Source organism: Tasmannia lanceolata, unplaced genomic scaffold, assembly GCF_043159265.1.
Source record: "Tasmannia lanceolata isolate RefF3 unplaced genomic scaffold, GAP_Taslan_0.1 ptg000008l, whole genome shotgun sequence".
NCBI lineage: Eukaryota > Viridiplantae > Streptophyta > Magnoliopsida > Canellales > Winteraceae > Tasmannia > Tasmannia lanceolata.
In genome coordinates this window covers 61,217,623-61,236,946 of record NW_027518685.1, presented here as the reverse complement: position 1 = coordinate 61,236,946, position 19,324 = coordinate 61,217,623, and the positions used below count along the sequence as shown (strand labels likewise).

The window sequence follows — 19,324 nt, the reverse complement described above, 5'->3', positions numbered from 1 at the left end:
TGATCAGCTCATTGATGCCACATCAGGACACGAATTGCTCAGCTTCAATGATGCATTCTCAGGATACAATCAAATCCGAATGTACGAAGAGGACATCCCCAAAGCGGCGTTTATCACGGACCAAGGCTTGTACTGCTACAAAGTCATGCCTTTCAGTCTGAAAAATGCTGGGGCGACGTACCAGAGGCTAGTCAACCAGCTGTTCAAAAAGCAAATCGGACGGAACATGGAGGTATATGTGGACGACATGCTCGTCAAAAGCCTTCGAGCCAGCCAGCACGTCAACGATTTGGAGGAATCATTCAAAATTTTAAGGCAAAACAGCATGAAGTTAAATCCAACCAAGTGCGCCTTCAGAGTGAAGGCGGGAAAATTCTTAGGATTCATGGTCAACCAAAGAGGCATTGAAGCAAACCCTGAGAAGATACAGGCCGTGCTGGTGATGAGTCCCCCGACTACGATAAGAGAAATCCAAAGGCTCACTGGGCGGATCACCGCCTTGGGAAGGTTCATCTCGAAATCTGCGGAAAAGTGTCTCCCCTTCTTCAAAGCTTTGAAGGGAGTTAAAAATTCCCCCATGGACCCTAGAATGCCAGACAGCCTTTGACCAGCTGAAGGCGTACCTCACCTCACCACCTCTGCTAAGTAAACCCGAGCCCGGAGAGCAACTCATTCTTTATCTGGTCGTCACCGCAAACACTTTAGCCGCTGTCTTGGCACGAGAGCACAGTGGACAGCAGAAGCCGGTATACTATGTCAGTCGGATACTCCATGACGCGGAACTCAGGTATCAACGGGTTGAAAAAATAGCCTATGTACTGGTACTGGCAGCTCGCAAGTTGGGACCATATTTCTAGTTGTACACTATTGATGTCTTAACAGATCAGCCATTAAGGCAGGTACTACACAAGCTAGACAACTCTGGGAGGCTGGTAAAGTGGTCTGTAGAGCTCGGCGAATTTGATATCCTCTACAAACCACTCCCCGCCATTAAAGCTCAAGTATTGGCAGATTTCCTAGCTGAATGCACATACCAGGTGAACCCACCAAAGGGGAGGAACCAACACTTGGCGAACCAGCCACGGCAAGGGAAGCAATAATCTCCCAGAGGCTGGACTCTGCAGAACCGTTCGGCGATCCCGAATGGAGCCTCTTCGTTGACGGCTCCTCGAACAAACAGGGGTCTGGGGCTGGGCTAATACTTACCGGTCCAGACGGACTCTCAATCGAATACGTGCTTCGTTTCTGTTTTAAAGCCTCCAACAATGAGGCCGAATACGAAGCCCTCATTGTGGGGATGAAGTTAGCACTCGAGGTTGGAGCAGACGACCTGCGAGCTCACAACGATTCCCAGCTAGTCACCAACCAAGTCCTCGGAGAATATGAGGCCAGAGAATCCAAGATGTCAAAATACCTGACGAAGGTAAAAACCCTCGCCCAGATGTTCAAAAGATTCGAAGTTGTCAAAGTGCCTCGAACAGAGAATGCAAAAGCCGACACCCTCTCAAGATTGGCCTCGTCGGGGTACACAAACTTGGGAGCGGTGCACATAGAAGTATTAAAGAAGGCAAGTGTCGATGCCAAGGAGGAAACGGTTCTGCATATCAACCAAGAACCCTCGTGGATAGATGACATTGTTGAGTACTTGAGAAACGGGACATTGCCTGAAGACAAAAAGGAATCTCGTAAGATCATCCAACGATCTGCTCGTTTCACTCTGCACAGAGGCGAATTGTACAAAAGATCATATTCTTGGCCCTATCTAAAGTGTCTGGGACCCATCGACGCAACCCGCTCAGTTCGAGAGGTCCACGAGGGCATATGTGGGGAGCATTTGGGCGGAAAAGCCCTTGCTCATAAGATACTCCGAAAAGGATACTACTGGCCCACTCTCAGAAAAGACGCGTCGGAGCTTGTAAAAAAATGTAAGAAATGTCAAAAGTTCGCCGTAACAGACCATCTCCCCGCAACATCCTTAGTCCCGATCCTAAGCCCAATTCCCCTTGCAATGTGGGGAATGGACATTTTGGGACCCTTCCCTCCAGCTAGCGGGCAAAGAAGGTTCGTAGTCGTTGCAATCGATTACTTCACAAAGTGAGTCGAAGCGGAGCCCTTGGCAAAAATTACTGAATAGAACATCACGAATTTCTTCTGGAAAGCGGTAGTTTGCCGATTTGGTATCCCCAAAATCCTCATCACCGATAACGGCAGACAGTTTGACAATGCCAAGTTCAAAAAATTCTGCACAGACCTTGAGATAGAGCAGAGGTTCACATCGGTAGCCCATCCCCAGACTAACGGACAAACCGAAGTAACTAATCGTATCCTACTGCAAGGAATAAGAAAGCGATTGGACGACCACGAGGGGCGATGGGTCGATGAGTTGTATCATGTTCTCTTGGCATATCGAACGACAGCAAGAACCGCTACAGGAGAAACACCCTTCAATCTAACCTCAGGAACGGAGACGCTGATTCCAGTAGAGATCGGTGCTCCCACCCTTAGAAATGAGCACTTCAATGAACATCTCAACCCAGAAGGATTAAGGACTAACTTGGACCTACTGGAAGAGGCAAGCGAAAGGGCGGGAATCAGGATGGCGGTGTACCAGCAGAGGGTAGCCAGATACCAGGATACTAAGGTCAAGGAAAGGCTACACCGGGTAGGAGACCTGGTGTTAAGAAGAACCGCTATCTCACAGCCCACAAAGGTGGGAAAGCTCGCCCCAAATTGGGAAGGTCCGTACAAAGTAGCGCGGATCATCAGGCCAGGGACCTACTGGCTGGAAACACTGGACGGCCAAACGCTCCCCCATTCCTGGAATTCCAAGAACCTCAAGAGGTTCCACCAGTAATAAGGAAGAGGAAGTCGGTGTAATTGACCCAGTTGTGTAATCATTTTTTGTTTTAACAATGAGAATGAACGCTTAAATCTTCACTTACACGTCCACCCAATGGACGAACTCATCGCATCAACGGTTGGAGGACGGCCGATGTAAGGTCGTCCGCAAATCTAGCCGAACCCTATATGACGCAACGTTTGAGGGAATCCAAAAAATCCCAAGTTGTAGCTCGTATGGATCAGCTCGTCCACCCAATGGACGAACTCATCGTATCAACGGTTGGAGGACGGGATGTAAGGTTGTCCGCAAATCTAGCCAAACCCTATATGACGCAATGTTTGAGGGAATCCAAAAAATCCCAAGTTGTAGCTCGTATGGATCAGCTCGTCCACCCAATGGACGAACTCATCGTATCAACGGTTGGAGGACGGCTGATGTAAGGTCGTCCGCAAATCTAGCCGAACCCTATATGACGCAACGTTTCAGGGAATCCAAAAAATCCCAAGTTGTAGCTTGTATGGATCAGCTCGTCCACCCAATGGACGAACTCGTCGTATCAACGGTTGGAGGACGGCCGATGTAAGGTCGCCCGCAAATCTAGCTGAACCCTCTAAATCGCCGGTAATGCACAGCCATGAGAAAGGACGAACTAAGAATCAACCAAATTAATAACACAAGTCATTTTCATTGACGATATGAAAAGATACATAGTGGGCTTCTAGGCCAAGTTACAAAAACAAAATTACAGCCCGGCAGTACAACTCAGACATCGAGGTCATGAATAACAGGAGCAGGGTCAGTACGGGTCAGAGAGATCAGCAAGTCCTGGCCAACCTCCTTGGCACCATCAGTAAAAACCGGAGAGGTTGCCAAAGCAGCTTCCTGTTCACCACCTTCATCCCCAGAAATGAAGACATCGTCAATCACGAATCCAAGATCATTATACTTCTCCTCCACCTTCCGTTTGCAATCATCAAAACCTTGCTCATAAGCAAGGGTGCTAAAATTCGTACATGGCTTCCTTGTACTCTTGCGATGCCTTGAACCGGTCTAAGGCCTCGGCTACTACCCGCGCCTCCTGGTCCCCTTTGCTCTTTAACTTTGCCTTGGCTTCTTCAGCTCGCCGCAGGAGGTCTCCCGAATTGTCCCTCTCGCAGACTACCTTCTCGGTCTCTGCCTTAAGGTCATCGCAAAGCTTCTTGATTATTTCATCCCGAGCCCAAACGTCGGCTTCGAGATTCTCCTTCTATGACTCCAAAGAAGCAACATTGTTGTTTAGATCGGTGATGGTCTCACCGACCAAAAAAGATTGGTCCATCAAAGAACCACCGTAGACCATTGCCTGAACAGAAGACCAATTCAAAAAGGTCAAAGGCCGAGCAAAAGATCTGCACAAAGAAAAACAAGCAAACCGAACCACAACTTACACTGTACATAGAAGAGGCCCATCCTCTTCGAAGAAGGTCCACAGGCTGATGTTTCACCATGGCGATATCCTGCGGAAGGCAAGCCTTGGAGACAATTTCATAGACAACGTAAGTATCCCCGACGCCGGTGCCCATCTTATTGACATTCCAGTCCGGCTCGAACACCTCGTTAAACTCTCCAGCTGGACGGGACGACTTGCCCCCAGGAGCGGGTTGAGCCAGTACGGCTGTGTCGCCACTGCTAGGGGAGGTCCGAGCTCCAGATCCTATCTGGGACTCCCGCAGAGCCCTTATGGCCGCTGGTGACTTCCCAGCTGTGGTAGGTCGGGGGGACACCTCTATACGAGGAATCTGGACCGGGGGCGACCTGGCGTTACGTGGATCTGGCCTTGCAGGTAGCGCGGCAGACGAGAAGGCCGCGCCTCTCTTTCTTTTCTGTAAAGCTCTCTTCATGCCGACCTGATCAGCAGCATCCATCTCTGCCAACAACAAAAAACCACATGAGAAAGAAAACAAGGAATTTAAACAGAGAAATTTCCTAAGTCACAGCTCGGCCTATGGGCACTCACGAGCTTCGGTAAACGAGCTAATCCCGCACCACTTCAAGAGCCTTTCTTCTGTAAGTTCGGCACAGTCTACCGGATCATCATCACAAAGATCCTTAAAGACTGACGACTCTTTGGGACTCAGCTGAGGGACCTTATTGACCTCATCTATGTACTGGTCCCTCCATCTTGTAGTAAAAGGCCAGCTCACTCCAGAACGGACAAAAAATACTTGTTCTTCCACCCGTGAATGGAAGTAGGCAAGTTACAAACGAGCCCCACACCGACCCGCTGGCTAAAATACATCCAGTCGTACTCCTTATGCCTCTTCAAAGAGACACACCGGCGGAACAAGGTGATCGTGGGATTCACACCTCTTCGTTTCATAACAAAAATGAAACTGACGAGCACGTGCCAGGAGTTCGGGACTACCTGGGTTAGGGCAAGACCATAGTAATTCAAGACCTCTACAATGAAGTGATGGACGGGAAATCTAAAACCACCCTTCAAGGTCTCTGTGTACACACTGACGTCGGGCAAATGCGAACTCGCACGCTCCCCAGACCGGGGCAGCCTTAGCTGGAGTTCCAAAGGGATGTGAAACTCCTCCCAATGGACTCTAAATCACTAAACTTCAGCAAGCTACGCTCAAGATCAGCGATGACCCTATTTGCCTCAGGGGTGGCTACTATGGCCTCGGCCCTTATCATGTGGGGGCCCTCTCGCTCATCTAAGACCGCGACCTCTCCCGGGGAATCGGCGCGTACTTCACCAGCGACACGCCCCCCAGTGGGCGAAGGAGATCCAAGGTCGGAAGACATAAAAAGGAAGAAAAAACCAAATCAAAACATGCACGGTGATAACCTGCAAGTGGAGAATACCTACTCGGAAACGGAGAAAAATGGGATTTTTCGATCCTGAAAACAGAAAATGCCGGACTCCCAAAGGCACCCGAATGAAAAACCTTGGGTAGAAATAGAAGGTAAAGGTGAAAAATGTGGATTCACCTTAGCCTTATATAAGCGGTGGGTGAAAATCGAGGTCATAACCACACCCTCTCGATCCTGCAAATCGGCGCCACCCACGTGTCACGATTGGATTCCCTGGCTCCAAACCGCCATAAACTCTGCTCTCATCACAATTAGTACCTCGAAACAAAGACAAGTCCAGCCAAAAGAGCTCGTATAGACGAGTCCGGTTGAAAGAGCTCGTCGTGAAGCCGCTGTTGAAGGACACCAAAATAAGAAGGTCGTCCGAAAATTCAGCCGAACTTCATATTTTGTAGCCTTTCAAGGATTCTTCAAAATCCTAAGTTGTAGCTCGGCCAAAAGAGCTCGTACAGACGAGTCCGGTCAAAAGAGCTCGTCGTGAAGCCACTGTTGAAGGACGCCAAAATAAGAAGGTCGTCCGAAAATTCAGCCGAACTTCATATTTTGCAGCCCTTCAAGGATTCTCCAAAATCCTAAGTTGTAGCTCGGCCAAAAGAGCTCGTATAGACGAGTTCGGTCAAAAGAGCTCGTCGTGAAGCCGCTGTTGAAGGACACCAAAATAAGAAGGTCGTCCGAAAATTCAGCCGAACTTCATATTTTGCAGCCTTTCAAGGATTCTTCAAAATCCTAAGTTGTAGCTCGGCCAAAATAGCTCGTATAGACGAGTCCGGTCGAAAGAGCTCGTAGTGAAGCCGCTGTTGAAGGACACCAAAATAAGAAGGTCGTCCGAAAATTCAACCGAACTTCATATTTTGCAGCCTTTCAAGGATTCTTCAAAATCCTAAGTTGTAGCTCGGCCAAAAGAGCTCGTACAGACGAGTCCGGTCAAAAGAGCTCGTCGTGAAACTGCTATTGAAGGACGCCAAAATAAGAAGGTCGTCGAAAATTCAGCCGAACTTCATATTTTGCAGCCCTTCAAGGATTCTTCAAAATCTTAAGTTGTAGCTCGTCCAAAAGAGCTCGTACAGACGAGTCCTGCCAAAAGAGCTCGTCGTGAAGCCGTTGTTGAAGGACACCAAAATAAGAAGGTCGTCCGAAAATTCAGCCGAACTTTATATTTTGCAGCCTTTCAAGGATTCTTCAAAATCCTAAGTTGTAGCTCGGCCAAAAGAGCTCGTACAAACGAGTCCGGTCAAAAGAGCTCGTCGTGGAGCCGCTCTTGAAGGACACCAAAATAAGAAGGTCGTCCGAAAAATCAGCCGAACTTCATATGTCGTAGCCTTTCAAGGATTCTTCAAAATCCTAAGTTGTAGGTCGGCCAAAAGAGCTCGTACGGACGAGTCCGGCCAAAAGAGCTCGTCGTGAAGCCGCTGTTGAAGGACGCCAAAATAAGAAGGTCGTCCGAAAATTCAGCCGAACTTCATATTTTGCAGCCCTTCAAGGATTCTTCAAAATCCTAAGTTGTAGCTCAACCAAAAGAGCTCGTACAGACGAGTCCGGTCAAAAGAGCTCGTCGTGGAGCCGCTGTTGAAGAACGCCAAAATAAGAAGGTCATCCAAGACCTTATGGTCGTCCAGAAATTCAAGTTGCAGCTTGACTAGGCAAGGTCGTATAGAAGCTGAGGTCATCTAAGACCCAGAGGTCGGCCAAAAGTAATAATAATAATAATATTATTAATGATAATAATAATAATAATAATAAATAAAAATTTTTACTCCCCCAGACCTTACAAAAACGGCCTGAAGGAGTGGGGGGCAACTGATGGGGATAAAAATGACTACCCAATCAGAGAGCTCCACGTATGAAAGAAACCCTCTGATGCAAAAAGGGCAAGAAGGTAAATTGCCCGTACTCAACAAAAACCCCTATAAGAAGCGGTATTTACGGCTCAATGCCCTCCGCTCAAGGGTAGTATTGTAATCACACCATAGGGAAAATTACGAATTTGCCCTACCACATCCAACCACTATAAATAGAGGTAAAACTCGAAAGGTAAATGACACGATTCCCAAAATTTTACTATTCAATTTAGGTTTTCTTTATCCGGTGTGGTCACTGACTTAAGTATCGAAGGGTCTTCGCGGAGGATACCCTCCGCGTTGGTCTTTAACCGTTCTCTCGTGTGCAGGACAAAGCAGCGATGACAGATCGAGACCGTCCATCCGCTCTTCACCTCCAGCTCAGCCATAACCAAATTTTGACCGCAACAGCAATCATACTTTTGCCGCTGCATTTTCTTCTCTACTTGCATGAGTAATTTGCCATGACTATATGATAAGAGAGTTTCTTTAATCTTTGCTAGTTTAGACGTGACACCACCAAATTTCCATCCATATCAAAGGTTTGAAATCTTGGTTTCGGTCTCAGCCGAAAATAAAATTTCGATGGAAATTCGGTGGAAAATTTATAATTCTAGCAGAAAATTTTAAATTTCAGTTTGTGTTTTAAATTTCAGCAGAAATTTAAAACCATGTCCATATCTCATTGATCTCTTTCCTTTTTGCCAGATTTAACCTGTGGTAGATTGCATGAATTTCCAATGCTTTATTTTTCTTACTTTTTCACACACGAAAAAGGCTAAATTGAACCAACTTTTTCAATTTTTATTTATAAGGAACTTCAATTAATGATAATATCCTTCTAAATTAATCCTAATTAAATAATTTCCCTCTAAATCACGGGAAGATAAATTTGTCCATCAAAAAGGTTTTTCTTGCAATCCAAACACAGCCTAAGGTTACTTTAGGATCTTGTCTTATTTGGATTCCTTGGAAAAGCATTTCTTGTGGAAAAGATTTTCCTAGGCGATTCCTTTTTTGTCTCCACGATTTAGAGTGAATTGATATACGTAAGGCTTATTTAAAGGGAAATCACTCTAAATTAAAGGTCCCTCTAAATAAAAGTTGAACTACTTTTTCTCATTTGTACACCAACAGTTAAAAAATAGAAATTTTGGAAGAAAAAAAAAAATCTTTCCTTAACCGTTTCCAAAAAAATCCTGCTATACAAACAGGGGTAGGAAGACAATACAGGCACCTGAGGCAAGGTTTTAAATTTCAGTTTCAGGGGTAATTTCGGTACTCACTAAAACTGAAATTTTAGCCGAAATCCTGAAATTTTGGCCGAAATTCGGTAGAAGCAATCGAAATGTAGTTTTTTGGGGCCGAAATTTAGGCTGAAATTTTGTAAATGATTAAAAAATAATATTTTATCATAAATTTAGCTGAAATTTCGTAGATTTCGGCGATTTCGGTTTTGAAACGTTTCGGTTTCGGTCCTCACCGAAATCCAAAATTTTGTATTTGGGCCGAAATTTAAAACTTTGACCTGAGGTAGACCCGACTCTCTCAAGGAAATGATATTTTGCTTCACACGTGTCAAGAAGTCACGTCAAACACACCCAACAAGCAATGACATTAGCAATCAAGTATTTATGCATTATCGTGGCATTGAGTTAGAGGTCTTATGGGTTAGAAGTGTCACGTAGTAAAATCAAATTGAAAGCATGGGCATAAATCTAAAATAGACTCATAATTTACATTTTTTCCGTCTTACTCAGTGCACATAATAGGCCATAATCAGTCGAGAATCATCAAAATTGCTGATCAGGGGCTAGTGACGTAGGACGCCGAACAACTTCACTAACAACGAAGAAAAATCCATACAAAGAAAAGCTAAGGATATTGTTTGAAGAAAATCCACAATTTTGGAAGGAAACACCAATGACTACACTTGAGAGTAAATCTCTTCACAAAAGACACTTCTGCATTAAATTTCCAAAACTCCTCATTCTCTTAATACAACACTGTATATATAAGATTCTTCTTCTCTTACAATAGATAAAAGAAACCATGGGCTCCGTTTGGTTGTCGGAATTTTTTTGGTTCTTGAGACTTTTGTGGAATTTCCACAGGAAACCCACGTTTGGTTTGGTTGCTAGGCCCAAAATAATCCCAGGAACCAAAATAACCCCGCACGAAACCTTACCCTGGAAAAAAAATACTCCCAGGAACCAAAAATAAGCTTGCAGAAGATTTTTTTTCTTTTCTTCCCAACAGTTCAAGCAACCAAACAGAGCATATTTTTTCCACCATAGTCCGGTCAACCAAACATGAGATTTTTATTTTATCGGGATACTTCCAGGGAGTTTTTTTTTTCCACCAATCTCCCAGGAAGTTTTTTGTTCCACAGAAATCCCAAGAACCAAAATAATTCCGGCGACCAAACGGATAAGAAAAAAAAAACAGAAGCTTCTTAAATGCAATCCTATTATCATGTGCTTCTCTTAGAAATAAGAGCAAATAATTAAACTTCTACCTTAAAGTTGATGATCGTGAGGAATCTCCTAAATGCACTTAATGAACTAAAGTAACTTTCTAAATGATAAAACTAAAGGAAGGAAACATAAAATGTAAAGGGAAACTACTGACTTCGGCACTTGCCAATTTGAAAATGGCATCAAGGTAACATAGTTTCATTTTCCATTTCAAAAAAAAATCAAGGTAAAATAGTAATAGGTGTCTTGTTTTTGGTATGTTTTAAATCGAAACTTCCCAAGTTTGGATTACAAATTCAGAAAGTTCCTAATTGACCTATACTTTTAAATGAAAATGACTAAATCGGACTCCTATGTTAATTGGTATCAGCACTAGGCTTTATAGGAGTTCTATCTACTACAGATCTGATAAGGTGATGATTATCTAACCTATGGAGAGACCATAAGGAATTTGCATCTTCTTTAGCTATGGTGAGTGCAAGTACCAATGTATTATTTTGATAAAGGCAATCGAGACGTGTTATGTGCGATATGGACTAAGCCACTGAGAGATAATTCAGTGGACCAAGAAGACTATACCCCTTCGTGCAAAATCTGTGTGGATGCTCATGGAACATGAGTGGTGGGAATTGGGAAAATCACCGTTCAATAATTAGGAGGAGGTATGTGATTATTGTTTGAAAATATTTGCACTGGTATCGGATGGTCCTGATTGATCTGATCACTCATATGAAGCTTTTGATGGTTGATCAACGTGATATGACGTGATGTGCTTGTGTCAGGCGGTGTATTCTATATACAAGTTAATAATAGATGGTGAGACCAGTATCAATTAGACATGCCGAACCGAGTGTAATTATCAGCAGTATTTTGCCAATAACAGATTTTGGTCTCACAATCGGTTCTCAGAATCTAAATCAAACAAGGCCTTAGTTTGGATCTGATCTAATGTGGTTTCGGATAGTGTGATTCTAGTCTGAATTGATATGCAAATCTCATTGCATGTCTATGTCCTACTAAGATGTGGTCAGCATCCCATTCAAATATAGTTATATCAAATATCCAAAATTAGAAAAGGGTTTGAAATCAAATTCAACGCTTGAATAGTCACAACTTTGCCCATGCTCACTATAGTTTCTTAGCACTCAAGCTATATAGTTAGTTGCTCAACTATAAGTGCTTGAAGTTCATCATCTCTTGCATCGCCCGTTATGAGATTGCCACATATTCTCATATCTCTTCTTGATATCATAGAAGAAGGATGCTAGATGATAAACCTAACCCAAGAGCTAAGCTCAAACTCTTATTATACCAAATGATAAGAGAAAAGAAGCAAGAGGAAGGCAAGAACCAAAAGACAAGAAAAAATGACGAAAGTGAAGCTCGACCTTCAATTTCCTTCCCAAAATAAAAATTAGCCAAAGTTAATTTTTTATAGGAAAGCTGAGGTTTGGCCGGGACCCCTACCGGTTTATTAAATCAAATGAAAGAGGATATATTTCAGTATGAAGAACATTCCTATCCTTGAGACACATTAGGAAGGAAAAGCAAAAGACTCAAATGATCCAAATACTAGTGACCTGAGAGCGAACCAATGGTGAAGAAATAGATTTCAAGAGCATTGGATTGACTTTGGGATGGAAATGTAGGCAAATAGCTTTGTGAATTTGATGTCCCTAATGTTCTAGGAGGTCTATCATCTTATGACCGAGCTTCCTGATTCTCCGGTTCTTCCTCAACTTCTGGCAGTTTTTTCTCATTGTTTTGTCCTACGTTTCTTGTGGCTTTTCCTTGGTGGGAGGACGGTAGGGGTGCAACTCAGGCCGGGTTCAGTCAGGTTGGATCCAACCCAATCCTAACCCGAAGGGCCATTTCTCAAACCCTAACCAACCCGACCCGAGTTTCAACCCGAAGAGAGCCAACCCGAACCCAACCTGCATTACTTTTTCGCAACCTGAACCCTACCCGAGTTAAAGGAAAAAAAAGGACATCAGTAGAAGAAACAAAAATAAATAAAGGAAGGAACCCAACAGTTTCTTCTACTTGAGAGGGTTCACTACTCCTACATCTCACCGTGAACCCTGCATCGACTGGTGAAGATTACACACTACCGATCCGGAGGAAATACTAAAAAGCCTTCGATAGACAAATTTAGAACTAGGTTCACGTAGAAGACAAGAGGGAAAGTTTCTGACAAAAAGAAAGGATATTTTAATGCAGAATAGAGGAAAAGACCTGTAGCTTCTTCATGGAGAAAAGGATATCTATATATAATAAGCAGGAAGAGTTGTTTCACTATTCACGATGATGTGGCAGCCCTCCCCTTCCTCCCTCGAGTCTACATGGCAACTAATTTCTGACATGGCATCAGATTTCTCACGTTTGTTTTGTATTTCTCTTATTCCTTTCAAAACCCATGTAGTACCTTTAAATAATCCTTTAATTTGACAATAAATCTTCATCAAGCGCATAACGTATTATTATACACAACCCCATTAAAGAAATCCGTTTCAAATCCTTTCTCCTCTTACACTTCCTCACGAGAAACCCTTTTATACTTCCTATTCACGATTTTTTAAAATATACATAGCATTTAACATGGACAGCATTCCTTTCATTTAGACAGTCTAGTCTTTAATTAGAATTTATAATGCAAACACATTTGCCTTTTCCTATTATTTTTTTTTGTAGTTAAGTTGGGGTTAGGCAGACCCCCACCACGTCAGTATAAGGCAAATGAAAATTACAAACGGAAATAGGATACCCCAAGAGCATCACTAAGGAAGGTCCTAGAGAGTTCTTGGGGTATGCAAGTCAAGGGAACATCCTACCCTTCACAGCTACAATCAATTTTAGATAGAAAATCCGCCGCTGCATTGGCTCCTCTCCAAACATGGGACACTTTCCAACTGACAAAACAAGCCAGCAAATCCTTGGTCTCCTGGAAAAGAGGAGTTTGTTTCCATGAGCAAATCCATTCTTCATTGAGGATTTTAACCACAAGGAGGGAATCCGATTCCACCCAGACGTGACTTAACTTTTTTGACAATGCAAGCTTGAGGCCAAGAACTATCGCTCTCATTTCTAGGATATGAATCTCCTCTCTGCTTACATCCACATAGAAAAGAGCGAGGACCCGACCTTTGAAATCCCTGATCACCCAGCAATTCCAGCCCCCATATCCGTGAGCCAAGCATCAGTGTTGATTTTCAAATAATTTGGCTCTGGGTAAATCCAAGTGCACAAAGCAGGAGCACTTTTCTTGCTAATACACGGGAGATAGAAGTTATCAGCAATCTCTCTATTTCGCGGGGTGGGATTGTCCTCCAGCTTAAGAATATGAGTCTCTCCTTTACTACCAATAAAATTCTATGGAGGATGTCTTGTTTGTGCCTGCATTTATTTTCATGCACTATTTTATTCCTTTCCAACCATATCATATATATCCCTGCACAGAAGGCTAATCGAATGGCCGTAGAAGCTTGACCAACACCCTGGAACTCCCTTCTAATCCATTCTCCTTCTTTTTGTAGAGAGTTGAATGGCCTCCTTCTAAAAGTAAATCTCCACAAGATAGACCTCCACATCCAAGCAGAGAAAGAGCAGGAAAAGAAAAAGTGATCAACTGATTTAGGTTTGCTTTTACAAAGAACACATCTACCATCACGATTCGGCCCCGGGAAGGTCAAGCTATCACGAGTACTCAGACCCTTAATTAAGGCTTGCCAAGTAGTTAGACTATGTCTCGAGACGCTACCTTTGAACCAAACGGACTTGTACCAGCTGCATCTTTCGTTTGATTCCCTTATCTGATTCCACGCACTGGAAATGGAGAAGTGGCGACTAGAGGTGTGCTTCCAAATTACTCTATCTTCCTTTTGATTGATAAACAAACCTGAATTCATTAGACCATTCAGGTCACTAAACTGGGGAGAGTTTGATATAGCTTCCCAGGCTCCCGAACTCTTCATGTCCGCAATATAGGCTTGCTTACATAAGCGCTTGAATTGGATTCCTTCAGATGTCTGGTTTTCAATGGGCCCATTTGAATGCCAAGGGTGCTTCCAGAAGTCAATTTGCTTACCTTCACGAACAAGATAACAAACATGAGTCTTTGCCATATCTCTCATTTTGAAGATACTCCTAACTCCCCAAGGCGGATTTGAAAGCATGGGTCTTGTCCAGAAGCATTTTTTCCTTAGGTATTTTATTTTGAACCATTTTATCCGTAAGGATCTCCTTTCCTTGATCACATGCCATACAAGCTTCAGCTGTGCCGCTTGATTCATATCAGATAGCTTGCAGAGACCCAAACCACCTTCATACTTGGGACGAGTTATCACATCCCACGAAACTGGGTGGTAAGTTCTTTAAAGGTTTGATCCCGCCCATAGGAAATCTCTCAAAATTCTTTCAATATCCTGGAGAACTCCAACAGGAATATTATGCGTGGCATACCAGTAGTACTGAAAAGAACCCAAGACTGTCTTGATTAGTTCAATACGCCAACCCAAGACTGTCTTGATTAGTTCAATACGCCCCCGCTCTAGCTAGGCTCTGATTACTCCACAAAGCAATCTTGTTCCTAAATTTGGACAAGAGGGGTTGACAGTCATGAGCAGTAAGCCTAGTGGTCACCAGAGGGAGGCCCAAATATTTTACAGGAAGCACACCTTCACCTATTTGCATGATAGCACATATCTGATTTTTGTTTTCAGGGAGGATACCTGTGAAGAAGATTTCGCTTATCATTAACATCCAACCCCAAGCATTTCCTGAATTGGATTAGACCTTTCCTGATCTTCGAGGCAACTTCAGGCAAAGGGGAAGCAAAGATCATTACATCATCCGCAAAGAGAAGATGTGTAATGGCCAAATTTCCTTTCTTGAAAGGGGAAGCAATATAGTTTTGATTGAGGGCATGGTCCATAATCGCTATGAACATCCATGACAATGCAGAAGAGCGGGGAAGAGGGGGGGTCTCCTTGCCTAATCCCATTACTCTAGTTGAAAAAACCCTTAGGAACACCATTTACTAGGACCGCGAAGGAAACCGTGGAGATGCATTGATGCACCCACCTACACCACACATCCTGAAAGCCAATCTTTTTCATAAAGGTACGCAACGAATTGTGATTTACATTATCATAGGCCTTCTTGAGATCGAGCTTAATGCACATAGCTTTCTTTTTTGAATTTTTATGGAAACCATGGCAGAGATCATGTGTCAAGAGGATATTATCCTGAATCAACCTTCCTTTAATAAAGGCTGATTGATTAGGGCCAATGATTTTATCCATAACCCTCCTCAATCTGTTTGCCATCAATTTGGGGATGATTTTATAAAGAAAGTTGCATAGGGAGATTGGCCTTAGCTGATCAGGGCTAGTTGCGTTATTGCATTTAGGGATTAGAGATATGAAAGGAGCATTAAGCGTAGGAAGGATCTTACCAACCTTGAAGAAGTATTGAACAGCCTCACATATATCATCGCCCACCAGATACCAAAAGTTCTTAAAGAATGCTCCATTAAAACCATCAGGCCCAGGGGCCTTGTTTCCGTCAGCATCAAGAACCACTATGTGGATCTCATCTTTAGAGAAAGGATTAATGAGAGCCAGTTATTCCTCATTTGAGAGACACAGGATAGGGTTGGGAACCTCATCCTCCTCTCCATTGTTATTATTTAGAACATCATTGAAGTAGTTTACCAGAACTTCCTCGATCTCTCGAGTCGGTTGTGATTTCGCCTCCGGGTTTAGTTATAGCATGGATGCTATTCCGGTTTTGTCTCATGTTGATAGCTGAGTGGAAAAAAGGAGTGTTTGAGTCTCCAAATTAAGCCAATTCACTCTAGATTTTTGGTGATAAAGAGCTTCTTCTTGCTTTACCACCTGGATATACTCCTCCCTGGTATCAAACTCCTCTCTTCTAAGAATCAAGTTTGTGGGCTCGGCTTGGATTTTATTTTGGATCTCATCCAAGGTGCGACGAAGGATAGGAGCTCTGATATCCACCCTGCCAAAATTGTTATTATTCCATTCCTTGATAGCTTTTTTAACCTCCTTTAATTTACAACAGACCCTGTATAAAGGGTTTCCTTTGATAAATGTAGCCCAAGCTCGTTCAACAACAGGAAATATAGAAGTATCTGAAAGCCACATATTATGGAACCTGAAAGGTTTTCCCCCACCCCTATCATTAGCTTTGCATTGGATGATCACAGGGGAATGATCCGACAATCCTGGATTTTTGAATTGGGCAAAAGAAAGACGAAATTGAGCAAGCCACTCTTCATTCACAAGAACTCTATCCAGCCTCCTCAATTTAATGTTATTCTTATGGGATTTGTTATTCCACATGAGGAAGTGCCCTATATGAGCAGGCATCCATACAGTAATTGAATTCATTAATATCGGCTGTAATGGGATCAGCCCCTCCCCATCTTTCGTCACAATAACGAATGACATTAAAGTCTCCCACAGACACCTAGGGGATCGAAATGATTTGAGCCACAGCAGTTAAGCTGTGCCATAAATCCCTCCTTTCAACTGCATTGTTGGACGCATACACAACAGTTAACTCAAAATGGATCTTGGAATGAAGGACAGTAACTTTACCATGAATGAACTGCTTCGATTCAGACAAAATTTGAACTTGGATCAGCCTGGGATTCCAAATTAGCCAAATTCTCCCTTTCTCCATGTAATCGTAATTCACATAGCCATCCCAGTAGGGACAAATATCCTCAATATACCGAGGCATGATTGATTTCAAAGCTTTTCTTTCAAAAAGACAAAACAGGGGGGGAGGGGTGTTGTATTCATTGATGATCTCTCGAATATCCTTCCTTCGAGAGAGGGAGCAAAGCCCCCTAACATTCCACGCTCCTAGATTGATCATCATTGGGGACATCATGAGAGGTATCATCATTATTTTCCCAGGTATTCACCATTTTCTTATCCAACACATTTTGGATAATTGCTTCTTGTGAGACCAAACAACCATATCAGTGGAGGAATTTTGAGCCCTGGGGTCTGGTGGCTGCTTTTCTTCTTGGCGTATAACCTCCATGGAGACAGGTTATTGTGGTTCTTTTTCCATGCTATTTTCGATTTCATTTCCCATCTCTTCATCATTCAAGGCTGAGAAACTATTTTGAATCATCAGGCCTCCCCCTTTATTTTCACTTTGCTTCTTACCTTTCAAGTGTTGGAGCAAGCAGTTGAAAACAATGGATCTAACTAAGAAAATTAGTGCAAAATTACAAACATTTACTGACTTTAATGAAGGATGACAAGCAATCTGGATTGCAATACTGTTGTACGTCCTCGAACACCGACCTTAAAGTGTTATTCGGCCCAACTCCGGTGCAGGGATCAGATGACCGAACCACCTCCAGGAACAGCATGAGAATAGATTGTTGGAATGCACCGCCCAACAATCCGATCAGGCAAGCTCTCTAAGGAATCACACTCTCTCTTATTTATTTTTATAAGGCTCTATAATAGTCTCTTTTTCCTTGGTATCTCTGGATGCTAGAATGAGGGCTCTATTTATAGAGTTCAAGTAGCAACCCAAAGGACACACATTAAATGTGACCATTCATGAATTCATGAATCTCTTGATGAGGCATGCATGAATCTCTAGGTGACTTTTCATAAATTCAAAGTCCTTAAGAGCCATGCATGAATCTCCACATTCATTGAAACTTCTAAGAATTAGTGTTTCAATGAATAAAGAGCCATGCATGAATCCTAATCCAAAGATTTGTGAATGAAACATTAGTATTCATGAATCTACACATACATTGAAACTTGAGCATTTATGAATCATTGAAACTTGAGCATTCATGAATCTCTATATTCATGTATGAGTCTCAACATTAGAGCCCAATAAATAGAAATTCAAGGTTTGAAACTCACAAAGATTTTAGTATTAAAACCAACAATCCCCCACAAGTTTCAAACCTATCAAGAGGGTATTAGAGAGCAATAGTCACATTGTGCATAATGAAAATATCCGAAGACTTGAATTTTCAAATAGATTATCTGAATTGTAGTGCAAGTACATGGTGGACTTAGCCTTGAACCAGTACATTTCTACTTTTCAGCAATCACACATGATTAGATCCAGAGTACGTGTGCATAGTGGACCAAACCTTGAACTATCACACTACTCACAAACTTGCTTGAAACAAATAACACATACAGTGCCCGTCTTGGTTCTGTGAGGGCTCTAGGAGTATACCAACTCCATAGGAAACACATAGTTTCCACCCTAACATAGGTGTGTCATTTAGTGTGTTCCTGTCAAACACCCCGTAACCAAAGTACTTCATACCACATTAAGGCATAAAAGCCAACCTCTTTACTATTACAGATTTTTGTGTCAGCTCTAGCAATCTCTCAGACTACATAGGAGATGGGTAAATCTCCCCCGCACATAGGTGAACTCCTTAGAGTATACATAATACTCAGAGTATACACAATACTCATGACTCATTAAGGCACTCAAGCCAACCTCAACTCAAACATTTTTCTGTATGGGCTCTAGCAGTCTTGCCTACTCAGACTACATAAGAGGTAATATTCCTCTACCCATACATAAGTGAGTCCCTCAAGGTATGCATCTGCCATGCATCCCGCACACAAAGTGCTTTGGGCTCATTAAAGCTTACAGTCATCCTTTACTCCAATAGGTAAAGTGCACTAACACAGGAATGGTCTCAAACGATTTATATTAAAGTGACCAAAATAAATCTATCTATATTTCATTCTTTGAACCATGAACTATATTAGATGGTGGACTAAGCTTTGAACCACTAACATAGTTCAATGGTAGATACAAATATAAACAGATTAAAAAGGCATGAAACCCATTCCGACAATCGTCTGCTCAATTAGTTCCCTTTTCAAACCTTTTGTCAAGGGATCTGCCAAATTCACTGAAGATCGGACATCTATAACAGCAATGACTCCGTGACTTATCAGCTCATTCAGATAGCCATGCTTCAGCCGAACTATCCTCTTCCTTCCATTGAACAGTAAGTTCTCAGCAACAGCACTAGCAGCCTGATTGTCAAAATACACTGTGATCGAAGTCAGTTGCTCCTTCTGTAACGGAAGATCTAACAGGAGATCTCTGAGCCACTCTGCTTCATCTCCTGCACTTGCAAGAGCGAAGAACTCAGATTCTATGGATGATTGTGCTATCATAGTCTATTTTTCAGATTTCCACGACACGGCTGCACCACCCAGGGTGAACACAAATCCGCATGTCGATCTGCACTCATCCGGTTCTGA

General features: G+C 42.8%; 1 protein-coding gene across 1 annotated transcript; it reads left to right on the top strand.

The window, feature by feature from the left end:
• The first annotated feature begins 1,024 nt into the window (after positions 1-1,024).
• Positions 1,025-2,854, top strand: LOC143883127 (uncharacterized). The gene is made up of 2 exons (XM_077386485.1): positions 1,025-1,925; positions 2,160-2,854. Exons 1-2 carry the CDS (start codon positions 1,025-1,027, stop codon positions 2,852-2,854), a joined length of 1,596 nt encoding a protein of 531 aa, XP_077242600.1.
• Positions 2,855-19,324: the final 16,470 nt, after the last annotated feature.

Coding starts and splice junctions, on each gene's coding strand:
- LOC143883127 (XM_077386485.1), top strand. CDS start 1,025: ATGCACATACCAGGTGAACCCACCAAAGGGGAGGAACCAACACTTGGC. Junction 1,926..2,159: donor GTCGGAGCTTGTAAAAAAAT/GTAAGAAATGTC, acceptor TCTTCTGGAAAG/CGGTAGTTTGCCGATTTGGT.